The 12,836-nt window shown below is 43.6% G+C and overlaps 1 protein-coding gene across 1 annotated transcript in view; it reads left to right on the plus strand.

The window, feature by feature from the left end:
• Positions 1–1,925: 1,925 nt before the first annotated feature.
• The window catches only part of LOC311120208 (filamin-B-like), a gene marked incomplete at its 3' end in the record, with an annotated part of 67,163 nt that continues 56,252 nt past the window's right edge, over positions 1,926–12,836 (plus strand). The window contains exons 1-6 of the mRNA XM_084194824.1: positions 1,926–2,170; positions 3,513–3,607; positions 6,150–6,297; positions 8,569–8,762; positions 11,383–11,545; positions 11,780–11,977. Of these exons, the coding sequence (XP_084050950.1) occupies positions 1,948–2,170; positions 3,513–3,607; positions 6,150–6,297; positions 8,569–8,762; positions 11,383–11,545; positions 11,780–11,977 (1,021 nt within the window). The remainder of the gene's footprint in view (positions 2,171–3,512; positions 3,608–6,149; positions 6,298–8,568; positions 8,763–11,382; positions 11,546–11,779; positions 11,978–12,836) is intronic.

The following is a 12,836-nucleotide window of genomic DNA, read 5'->3' on the forward strand; positions in this document are numbered from 1 at the left end:
TTAAGGTTATTTTTTGTTCAATTACGTTTCTGAACAACTTTCTACAGTACTTGTGGACCCTGAGCAAGGGTTGTCTATATGTTGCTGTATCTTACACTGGCCAAAGTCAACCGTTTCCTCTGATCCACGGTCTTTAGAGATTAGCTAATGAAGGTCCTCCCTCGTGTTGAGCTCCATGCGTAGTCATTGAGTCAAGGTTAAGGCGTTGGTGTTGATCAGGATGCCCCACCAGGACGGTCAATGAGAGAGCAGTGTTTGGTACTGTCTTGTACGTGTGAGATGAGAGAGCTGTGTTTGGTACTGTCTTGTACGTGTGAGATGAGAGAGCTGTGTTTGGTACTGTCTTGTACGTGTGAGATGAGAGAGCAGTGTTTGGTACTGTCTTGTACGTGTGAGATGAGAGAGCAGTGTTTGGTACTGTCTTGTACGAAGGTCATCTTTACCACGGCAGAAAAACATTAAGACTGTTGCATGTACAGTGCCTTCAGAAAGTATTCATACACCTTGACTTATTCCACGTTTTCTTGTTACAGCCTGAATTCAAAATTAATAAAAAATATATATTTTCTCCCATCTGCACACACTACCCCATAATGACAAAATGAAAATATGTTTTTAGAAATTTTAGAAAATATCTAATTTACATATGTATTCACACCCCTGAGTCAATACTTTGTGAAAACACCTTTTGGCAGCGATTACAGCTGTGAGTCTTTCTGGGTAAGTCTCTAAGAGCTTTCCACACCTGGATTGTGCAACATTTGCCCATTTTTATTCTTTTCAAAATTCGTCAAGCTCTGTCAAATTGGTTGTTGATCATTGCTAGACAGCCATTTTCAGGTCTTGTCAAAACTGTACCTCGCCCACTCAGGAACATTCACTGTCTTGGTAAGCAACTCCAGTGTAGATTTGGCCTTGTGTTTTAGGTTATTGTCCTGCTGAAAGGTGAATTCATCTCCCAGTGTCTGGTGGAAAGCAGACTGAACCAGGTTCTTCTAGGATTTTGCCTGTGCTTAGCTCCATTCCGTTTATTTTTAATCCTGAAAAACTCCCCAGTCCTTAACGATTACAAGCATACCCATAACATGATGCAGCCACCACTATGCTTGAAACTATGGAGAGTGGTACTCCGTAATGTGTTGTATTGGATTTGCCCCAAACATAACACTTTGTATTCAGGACAAAAAGTTAATTGCTTTGCCACCTTTTTTGCAGTATTACTTTAATGCCTTGTTGAAAGCAGGATGCACGTTTTGGAATATTTTTGTTCTGGTCTCGGTGGTTGAATCTGTGTTTGAAATTCACTGCTCGACTGAGGGGCCTTACAGATAATTGTATTTGTGGGGTACAGAGATGAGGTAGTCATAATTTTTTTTTAAACACTGTTATTGCACACAGTGAGTCCATGCATCTTATGTGACTTGTGAAGCATATTTTTACTCCTGAACTTGTTTATTTAGGCTTGCCATAACAAAGGGGTTGAATACTTATTGACTCAAGACATTTCAGCTTTACATTTTGTATTAATTTGTAAGACTTTTAAAAACATAATTTCACTTTGACATTATGGGGTATTGTGTTTATAGGCCAGTAACAAAGAAATCTCAACGTAATCCATTTTAATTCAGGCTGGAACACAACAAAATGTGGAAAAAGTCAAGGGGGTGTGCATACTTTCTGAAGGCACTGTGTATCTGTTTTGCCAAGTAAAATGGAAAAATACTGGCATACTCATTAAAAAACGTTCTCCTCCTTCGTCTTCTTCCTCATCCTCCTCCTCCTCATCCAGACAGTAAATGGTGTTTGTGGATGTGAACCTAAATCTGTGTCTCTCTCCCCTCCAGACTCCAAGGCCATAGTGGATGGTAACATGAAGCTGATCCTAGATCTCCATATTTATATATTACTGTCTCCCCTCCAGACTCCAAGGCCATAGTGGATGGTAACATGAAGCTGATCCTGGGCATGGTGTGGACTCTGATCCTCCACTACTCCATCTCCATGCCGGTGTGGGAAGACGAGGTGGACGACGAGGCGGAGAAGAAGACCCCGAAGCAGAGGCTTCTGGGATGGATCCAGAATAAAGTGCCAGACCTGCCCATCACCAACTTCAGCAGAGACTGGCGGAGTGGCAAGGCCCTGGGAGCCCTGGTCGACAGCTGTGCTCCAGGTAGGTTCTGGATGGTTCTGGATGTCAGAGGGTGTGTAGGCCAGGGTGATTGGCTATATGTCTGAACGTCCAACTGGTGGTTATGATAATCCTGTGTGCTTTTGTTATTGAGGATTTGTCTTTGTTCAGGTGTTTAGGAGGAGGTTTCTATATCGTTATTGTTGATCGTGGGAGTGTGGGTTTTATTGACGTTATTGTTGATCATGGGAGTGTGGGTTTTATTGACGTTATTGTTGATCATGGGAGTGTGGGTTTTATTGATGTTATTGTTGATCGTGGGAGTGTGGGTTTTATTGATGTTATTGTTGATCGTGGGAGTGTGGGTTTTATTGATGTTATTGTTGATCGTGGGAGTGTGGGTTTTATTGATGTTATTGTTGATCGTGTGGGTGTTATTGATGTTATTGTTGATCGTGGGAGTGTGGGTGTTATTGATGTTATTGTTGATCGTGGGAGTGTGGGTTTTATTGATGTTATTGTTGATCGTGGGAGTGTGGGTTTTATTGATGTTATTGTTGATCGTGGGAGTGTGGGTTTTATTGATGTTATTGTTGATCGTGGGAGTGTGGGTTTTATTGATGTTATTGTTGATCGTGGGAGTGTGGGTGTTATTGATGTTATTGTTGATCGTGGGAGTGTGGGTGTTATTGATGTTATTGTTGATCGTGGGAGTGTGGGTGTTATTGATGTTATTGTTGATCGTAGGAGTGTGGGTTTTATTGATGTTATTGTTGATCGTGGGAGTGTGGGTTTTATTGATGTTATTGTTGATCGTGGGAGTGTGGGTTTTATTGATGTTATTGTTGATCGTGGGAGTGTGGGTTTTATTGATGTTATTGTTGATCGTGTGGGTGTTATTGATGTTATTGTTGATCGTGGGAGTGTGGGTGTTATTGATGTTATTGTTGATCGTGGGAGTGTGTGTTTTATTGATGTTATTGTTGATCGTGGGAGTGTGGGTTTTATTGATGTTATTGTTGATCGTGGGAGTGTGGGTTTTATTGATGTTATTGTTGATCGTGGGAGTGTGGGTTTTATTGATGTTATTGTTGATCGTGGGAGTGTGGGTGTTATTGATGTTATTGTTGATCGTGGGTGTTATTGATGTTATTGTTGATCGTGGGAGTGTGGGTGTTATTGATGTTATTGTTGATCGTGGGAGTGTGGGTTTTATTGATGTATTGTTGATCGTGGGAGTGTGGGTTTTATTGATGTTATTGTTGATCATGGGAGTGTGGGTGTTATTGATGTTATTGTTGATCATGGGAGTGTGGGTGTTATTGATGTTATTGTTGATCGTGGGAGTGTGGGTTTTATTGATGTTATTGTTGTGTTTGTGCAGGTCTGTGTCCTGACTGGGAAACATGGGACAACAAGCCCTCAGACAACGCCCAAGAGGCCATGCAGCTGGCTGACGACTGGCTGGGCATCCCTCAGGTGCGAATAACAGGGTTTTGTCAGGGAGCCTCTAGTCCCCATAAGACTGGACCAGGGAGTCTCTAGTCCCCTTAAGACTGGACCAGGGAGCCTCTAGTCCCCTTAAGACTGGACCAGGGAGCCTCTAGTCCCCATAAGACTGGACCAGGGAGCCTCTAGTCCCCTTAAGACTGGACCAGGGAGTCTCTAGTCCCCATAAGTTGTTCCTGACCACAGTGTATCTTCTTGACTTTTCCTTATTGCACTGTTTCCTTCTGAGCCATGTTTGAATGGTGCAGACAAATGATCCTTCTATTTACCTACCAGGTGGGTGCTGCATTCAAAGAATCTTTATCGAAATCAATCATACAACACGCCCAAATCACAACACACCCAAGTTAAACCTCTGCAAACAGGATAGTTTGAACTGTAACTGTTCCAAGAGTTAATAACATTATTTATACAATGGGTGGATCTAGTCCTGGACGCTGGTTGGTTAAAACCACATTCCAGCCGGTGTCTATTCCACAAGTTACCACCGGCTAAATCTATGACGTTAAAATGGCTCTGTTATCCACTGTCTCATCAGCCCAGCCAGGCAATTTATACACTAGATCTACACTGTAAAAAGCATCTAGACATTATCTCCCATTTCGTTTAGACTAGCAATTGGTTTTCAATAGCGGAGATTTGTATAAACCTTGCTGTCTGTCTCTGACATTGGCAACCTCTATAGTAGGAACACTTCCTCCAGACTTCCTCTATAGTACGAACACTTCCTCCAGACTTCCTCTATAGTAGGAACACTTCCTCTATAGTAGGAACACTTCCTCTCTAGTAGGAACACTCCCTCCAGACTTCCTCTCTAGTAGGAACACTTCCTCTCTAGTAGGAACACTTCCTCTCTAGTAGGAACACTCCCTCCAGACTTCCTCTATTTTAGGAACACTTCCTCCAGACTTCCTCTATAGTAGGAACACTTCCTCTCTAGTAGGAACACTTCCTCTCTAGTAGGAACACTTCCGCCAGACTTCCTCTCTAGTAGGAACACTTCCTCTATAGTAGGAACACTCCCTCCACACTTCCTCTATAGTAGGAACACTTCCTCTCTAGTAGGAACACTTCCGCCAGACTTCCTCTCTAGTAGGAACACTTCCTCTATAGTAGGAACACTCCCTCCAGACTTCCTCTATAGTAGGAACACTTCCTCTCTAGTAGGAACACTTCCTCTCTAGTAGGAACACTTCCTCTCTAGTAGGAACACTTCCTCTATAGTAGGAACACTCCCTCTATAGTAGGAACACTTCCTCCAGACTTCCTCTATAGTAGGAACACTTCCTCTATAGTAGGAACACTTCCTCTCTAGTAGGAACACTTCCTCCACACTTCCTCTATAGTAGGAACACTTCCTCTATAGTAGGAACACTTCCTCTCTAGTAGGAACACTTCCTCCAGACTTCCTCTATAGTAGGAACACTTCCTCTATAGTAGGAACACTCCCTCTATAGTAGGAACACTTCCGCCAGACTTCCTCTCTAGTAGGAACACTTCCTCACTAGTAGGAACACTTCCTCCAGACTTCCTCTATAGTAGGAACACTTCCTCTATAGTAGGAACACTTCCGCCAGACTTCCTCTCTAGTAGGAACACTTCCTCTCTAGTAGGAACACTTCCTCCAGACTTCCTCTATAGTAGGAACACTTCCTCTATAGTAGGAACACTTCCTCTCTAGTAGGAACACTTCCGCCAGACTTCCTCTATAGTAGGAACACTTCCTCTATAGTAGGAACACTTCCTCTATAGTAGGAACACTTCCTCTCTAGTAGGAACACTTCCGCCAGACTTCCTCTATAGTAGGAACACTTCCTCTATAGTAGGAACACTCCCTCTATAGTAGGAACACTTCCGCCAGACTTCCTCTCTAGTAGGAACACTTCCTCTCTAGTAGGAACACTTCCTCCAGACTTCCTCTATAGTAGGAACACTTCCTCTATAGTAGGAACACTTCTGTCACACTTCCTCTATAGTAGGAACACTTCCTCTATAGTAGGAACACTTCCGCCAGACTTCCTCTCTAGTAGGAACACTTCCTCTATAGTAGGAACACTTCCTCCATAGTAGGAACACTTCCTCCAGACTTCCTCTATAGTAGGAACACTTCCTCTATAGTAGGAACACTCCCTCTATAGTAGGAACACTTCCTCCAGACTTCCTCTCTAGTAGGAACACTTCCTCTATAGTAGGAACACTTCCTCTATAGTAGGAACACTCCCTCTATAGTAGGAACACTCCATCCAGACTTCAGTTTGACTTCCTCAAAAAGTTTCCTCTTCTGTGGGTACAAAGGACAGGAAACTTTTTGTTTGAAATCTGTAAATTGGATTATTATTTGACACTGACTGGTTTTTCTTACCATGTGATGTGAACAGCCATAGTTATAGGTCATGGTCAGCAAAAACTCAGGGCCCTGCTCATAGTGTGTGTGGTCTGTAGAGGAGATCTGATAATGTTGGTTGTGGTGTCAGTTGTCTGTACTGTAAGTTATAATGGTCTTCTGTCCTAGGTGATTGCACCAGAGGAGATCATTGACCCCAGTGTGGATGAACAGTCCGTGATGACCTACCTCTCCCAGTTCCCCAAAGCCAAACTGAAGCCTGGTGCACCCCTTAAACCCAAACTCAACCCCAAGAAGGCCCGTGCATACGGACCAGGTAAAATATATCATCAGATATTAATAAATGCCATGTAGCAGAAACGTTTTATCCAAAGTGACTTTCAGGTACGGTGAGTGCGTTCATTTTTAGTATGTGTGATGCCTGAGGAAATTTAACCCGCAACCCTGGCATTGCTAGGAATAACTTCTCCGAAACAGCACAAGATTACTAGGACCCAGACCTAATAATGACACACCTTTTTAAGTAATACTGAGTGCCTGCCAAACTAACACCATGTAGCTGTCTACACAGAGTGTACAAAACATTAGGAACACCTTCCTAATATAGAGTTGCACCCCCTTTTGCCCTCAGAACAGCCTCAATTCGTCGGGGCATGGACTCTACAAGGTGTCAAAAGCGTTCCACAGGGATGCTGGCTCCATGTTGACTCCAATGCTTCCCACAGTTGTGTCAAGTTGGCTGGATGTCCTTTGGGTGGTGGACCATTCTTGATACACACGGGAAACTTTTGAGTGTGAAAAACCCAGCAGCGTTGCAGTTCTTGACACACTCAAACTGGTGCGCATGGCACCTACTACCATACCCCGTTCAAAGACACTTAAATATTTTGTCTTGCCCATTCACCCTCTGAATGGCACACATCCATAATCCATGTCTCAACTGTCTCAAGGCTTAAAAATCCTTCTTTAGAACACTACCTGCCTGACTGCATTGTGCCAACTGTAAAGTTTGGTGGAGGAGGAATAATGGTCTGGGGCTGTTTTTCATGGTTCGGGCTAGGCCCCTTAGTTCCAGTGAAGAGAAATCTTAACGCTACAGCAAACAATGACATTCTAGATGATTCTGTGCTTCCAACTTTGTGGCAACAGTTTGGGGAAGGCCGTTTCCTGTTTCAGCATGACAATGCCCCCGTGCACAAAGTGAGGTCCATACAGAAATGGTTTGTCGTGATCGATGTAGAAGACTTGACTGGCCTGCACAGAGCCCTGACCTCAACCCCATCGAACACCTTTGGGATTAATTGGAAAGCCGACTGCGAGCCAGGCCTAATCACCCAACATCAGTGCCCGATCTCACTAATGCTCTTGTGGCTGAATGAAAGCAAGGCCCCGCAGCAATGTTCCAACATCTAGTGGAAAGCCTTCCCAGAAGAGTGGAGGCTGTTATAGCAGCAAAGGGGGGATTATTAAAGTGACTAGTGTTCCATTTCTTAAAGTGGCCAGTGATTTCAATAGGCAGCAGCAGCCTCTAATGTGCTAGTGATGGCTATTTAACAGTCTGATGGCCTTGAGATAGAAGCTGTTTTTCATTCTCTCGGTCCCAGCTTTGATGCACCTGTACTGACCTCGCCTTCTGGATGATAGCGAGGTGAGCAGGCAGTGGCTCGGGTGGTTGATGTCCTTGATGATCTTTTTGACCTTCCTGTGACATCGGGTGCTGTATGTGTCTTGGAGGGAGGGTAGTTTGCCCCCAGTGATGCTTTCGGCAGACCGCACCACCATCTGGAGAGCCCTGCCGTTGTGGGCGGTGCAGTTGCCGTACCAGGCGGTGATACAGCCCGACAGGATGCTCTCAATGGTGCATCTGTAAAGGTTTGTGAGGGTTTTAGGTGCCAAGCCAAATTTCTTCAGCCTCCTGAGGTTGAAGAGGCTCTGTTGCGCCTTCTTCACCACACTGTCTGCGTGGGTGGACCATTTCAGTTTGTCGGTGATGAGTACGCCAAGGAACTTGAAGCTTTCCACCATCTCCACTGCGGTCCCGTCGATGTGGATAGGGGGGTGCACCCTCTGCTGTTTCCTGAAGTCCACGATCATCTCCTTTGTTTTGTTGACGGAGAGAATGAAAGCACTGTGATGTATTTTCCATCCGATCGGGTCCATCTATATGCTACAGTACCAGACCCCTGGTCTCTAATGTTTGGACCCACATGCTGCTATTTGGCTCCCAGCTACCTCCATGTAATACAAGTCCTGTAATTCACTTTGCTTTTAATCTCGTCACACAGCCGTCTATGAAAGAAGAGAACACACTGTTCTCTGACTGACACTTTAATGGCACCACGTTCCAAATAAAAGTGATTCAATCATAAAGGGCTGGAGTAAGCAGTGCTGGTTTTTATGTTCTTACTGGAAGTTAATCAATCTATTTATGTCATTGATTAGCCAGAGATTCCACTCACCAAGTGATCTGATTCCGAATCATTCCCTGAAGGATGAAGACCAGCAGTGCTACAGGTCTCCTGTATCTTCTACAGTATCCGGTGCGTTAATCAGTCTGTTCTCTCCCTCCCCTCCCCCTCCCTCCCAGGTCTGGAGCCAGTAGGTAACAGGGTGATGCGTCCTGCTAACTTCACGGTGGATGCGTTCAGTGCAGGTCAAGGGCAGGTCACGGTCTACGTGGAGGACCCAGAAGGAACCCGAGAGGAGGTGAAGGCAGTTCCTAACGAAGGGAAGAAGACCTACAGTGTCACCTACATACCCCAGGTCATGGGCCCTCACAAGGTACCGTACAGACACTCCCTTTGTTCACATCCATACGACTAACTGATCTAGGTCCGTTGCGGTGACCGCATTACCGAAGGTCACAAGTCATGAAGACAGTCAAATTCCACTTGACCGTTTAGTCACGGTAACTAGGCTTCTCCAAGCTCTGATGCTGCTGGTCATTAGTATCCTACCAAACCTGCTAACTGCCTGGTACTCAGCACTCTATTGTCCCTCTAATCACTCTGACATCAATGCAAATGTAATCGAAAATCTAATCAAACACTTCATGAGAGCCCATGAGCTCATGTTGCGCAACATTTCTATAGGCTATGCAATTGCATGAGAAAACAGAGTGATGGCCTCTATTAAAAAGAGGAGGATCCCATCAGCTTTCTATAGGCTAGGCCTACTATATTTATTTCTCAACTTTCCTAATATTAAGCACATGGCTTCTCTTTACAACAGGAGTATAGCCTACCTGGCTGGCATGAAAATGAATCACGGGAAAAGCGTCCTCCATTTGCTAATTAAGTGCATAGATTACATGTATTTTTTCCAGCTGCCCCTGTTCCGAGACAGGTGCATGATAATGGTCCATTCTAAATCAATACAAATTTCACACATATATTATTTAGTATATGTAAAGACAAGATTAAATCAAGAATAGTCTGATGGGTGACTATCAGCCTATCACTTGTGAATTATATATTATCACTGAATGATGCCCAGCGTAAGAAACAATGCCTTTTTCTCATGTAGCCTAGCCCATAGGCCTATATGTTTTAATAAGGTTTGTATCACAACTAAAGTGGCCAAATAACGTCTTAAAATTAAGCACATGAATCCGCTTTACAAGGGGTTTAGAGCCTAACTGGCATACATAAGCAGCGCGTGAGTTTCAAGTTTGGGGAAGATACATTTCACCATAGAAATGCACCTTTTATAATAAAAGCATTACATGCATAATCGCATTTGCGGTCACTTTTGATAATGGTGTTTTCCTGCTAATGGAACATTCCCGCTTATAGCCTACTGCCGTGTGCGTATTGCTGTGCTTATAATGTGAAGAAATAGCCTAATAGTTTATCAACATTTTAAGCTAAGCGTTCTGATCTGTTGGGTCACCCTCATTGCGTAAAAAAGGTTTTTTGATGCTTGTGGTTGTATTAATTTGGGCACTATTGAATCCCGCAATGTTTGAAATATTTATCTCACAGAATAGAATAGGTTGACTTTTGTACTATGGGGGATAGTAGATTGACATAGGCTAGTGCTTTTGCTGTTCGTTAGGTCTACTCATCTTTTTGGCTGGCGAAAAGTACATGTGGACAGTTCTTCCAATATCTTCAATATGCACCTCGGAATTTGATAAAGACGTGCGCAGTTGCGTCCCCGATGTGTCTGTCTTCACTTGTAGCTTGTGTGAAAGACCTGATCACGTGACTGAGAGCCATGTGAGTGAGAGGCGCTTCAGACCACGCAGCACTCAGGGAGAAGGGAATTATAATTATTATATTTAGCCCAAGGGCACAAAAGGGATGGATTTTTGTCAGCGGGAAATTTGAGGCATTATCAAGTGCTTGTCAAATAGTGAATGAGAGACTGATGAAGTGTGTACAGCCTGTGCAAAAAAACAAAGCAGAGCTCACGCCTTTCAAGCAACTTTTTTCAAATCATCAATAGTCGCATCATGCAGCCTTACAATGTATTAAAAATCAAAACATATAGCCCAACGTTTGTAGAACAACTAAAGTTACATTAATAACTCTAAATTAAGCATTTAGGAGTACCTGTTTCTTTGTTAACCGCTCAACACAGAATAGCCGCATGTGCTCACTCCCTCAAATCTTCTGGAGAAAATATCCTTAATATTTTATTCAGCTTTGTTCAATTGTTTTCTTCACACTATAAAATAATATAAAATAATGCCATGGAATTCTAAGCAGATCTTGTCTGCTAAATGAACTAGTGTAGCCCACAGCCATATGGCATATCCAGATCAGGACCTAACATAAGGACAACTCAGAGGATGCTATTCTGTTCTTCTGAAATAGACTACATTTTCTTCATATCATGTTTCTTTAGACCTGTCTAAAATAAATAATGGATTTATTGTGAAGGTGTAGGCTATATTACATGGATTTATTAGACTTTTTAACATGTAGATGTTCCAAAGGTCTGCATCAGTGGCTTGTTAATTAATGGTCAATTACCGGCTGACAATTTCGTGACCGCCACATCCCTACCCACAACAGCACCTCGGGGGCGGCAGGTAGCTTAGTGGTTAAGAGCGTTGTGCCAGTAACCGAAAGGTCGCTGGTTCTAATCCCCGAGCCGACTAGGTGAAAAATCTGTCGATGTGCCCTTGAGCAAGGCACTTAACCCTAATTGCTCCTGTAAGTCGCTCTGGATAAGAGCGTCTGCTAAATGACAAAAACAATTAAAAAAAATTAAAAATAAAAAATCTTCACTTTTCATTTGGCAAGCTCTTGATTCAGTCCTAGAGTCAAGTTCTTCACTTGACTGTTGAGAGCTTGTCAGATATTGTTTTTATTGCGTCTAAACTGTTTGACTGCATTAGATACTGCTTCTGCAAAGATGCTTTCTGACGTCGTTGTTGTCTGATCCTGTCTAGGTGACAGTGCTGTTCGCAGGCCAGCAGATCCCCAAGTCTCCGTTTGAGGTGAGTGTGGACAAGGCTCAGGGAGACCCCACCAAGGTTACAGCTAAAGGGCCTGGACTGGAACCTATAGGGAACATCGCCAACAAACCTACCTACTTCGACATCTACACTGCAGGTTGGTTCTCCTCCCACAGCTCCTTCTGTTATTTAGGATAACTGACTCCAAATAAGGAATTATTTGTGTACTGTATGTAGGACCGCATACGCTGGGTTGTTTAACTTTTTGTGTGTTTTTTTTATTAGCATTTTGAAGATGGTGCTTTTTAGACTGGTCCCAGATCTGTATGTTTCTGGCATGAAAACGAATCTACATTCTAGGTGCTTGGGTTAAAGTGTTGCTATGTTCCAGGGGCTGGAGTGGGAGATGTGGCAGCTGTCATCAAGGATCCTCAGGGCAGACCGTCGGTGGAGGCCATGGTGGAGGATAAGGGAGACAGTGTGTTCAGGTGTACCTACAAGCCCACCCAGCAGGGTCCTCACACCGTCACCATCACCTTCGGAGGCATCGCAATACCCAAGAGTCCTTCTACTGTCAACATCGGACCAGGTGAACTCTAACCTTAAGTGTTAAACCCTGTCTAAGCCGGGTGGGGGTGGGGGGGGGGGGGGGTTCTACTAGGTTATATAGAATTGTTTTAGCTATCTGATTTTGCATTTTAAAACCCCTTGAAGTATCAAAAAAAGATATGTAAAAAAATTATTACTTACTGCTATTATCCCATACAAACGCATTGAATAACAGATAGTCCCAAAAAAATCTAAAGGAAGTTTGTTCTGAAGTGTCTATCCTATATCTGAGAGATAAAAGAAAGATCAGGAAACATTCTTTCATTAAACATTTTTTTTTTTTTATACATGTATTTAACCCCTTATTTTAGTCACTAAACAGTCTCCATATATACGCCCGTTTTAATTTTTCCGAGTGGTACCGGGGGACCTTCAGATGAGTCTTGTGAGGCCTGTGGGCGTCCTAGAGCAAATCAACCGACGTGTTCGTGAGATTCTCACCTTTACACAGAACCTAAACCTTCTGAAACCTTCTGAATGCATTCTAGCCATTTTTACATTTTCAACCCCACTAAACCTTCTGAAGACAATCCAATGTTTCATTTAAGAGCTTTATTTAGATTCTAGAACCCTCGTTCCCCAGATTTAGCCTACGTACAGAACTCTGGCTACACTCCATAACTCTGGGTCTGACATAATTGGGTGAACATTTTTTGTCTCGTTAGTTTCCGCTGAGCGGTCAGCTGCCTCCCCCGCCTCACCCCTCCTGCCTCACCACCTACAGTATTTACTCCCCCCCCTAGCCTCACCCTCTCTGGGGGAGGTGACCTGGCTCGACTCTGGCTGGTGGACAGAAGGAGAGGAGAGCAGGAAGCTCCAGCATTAGGACTAAAGGCTAG

The sequence above is a fragment of the Coregonus lavaretus genome (genome assembly GCF_964263955.1).
Source record: "Coregonus lavaretus genome assembly, contig: HAP1_SCAFFOLD_2593, whole genome shotgun sequence".
Lineage (NCBI taxonomy): Eukaryota > Metazoa > Chordata > Actinopteri > Salmoniformes > Salmonidae > Coregonus > Coregonus lavaretus.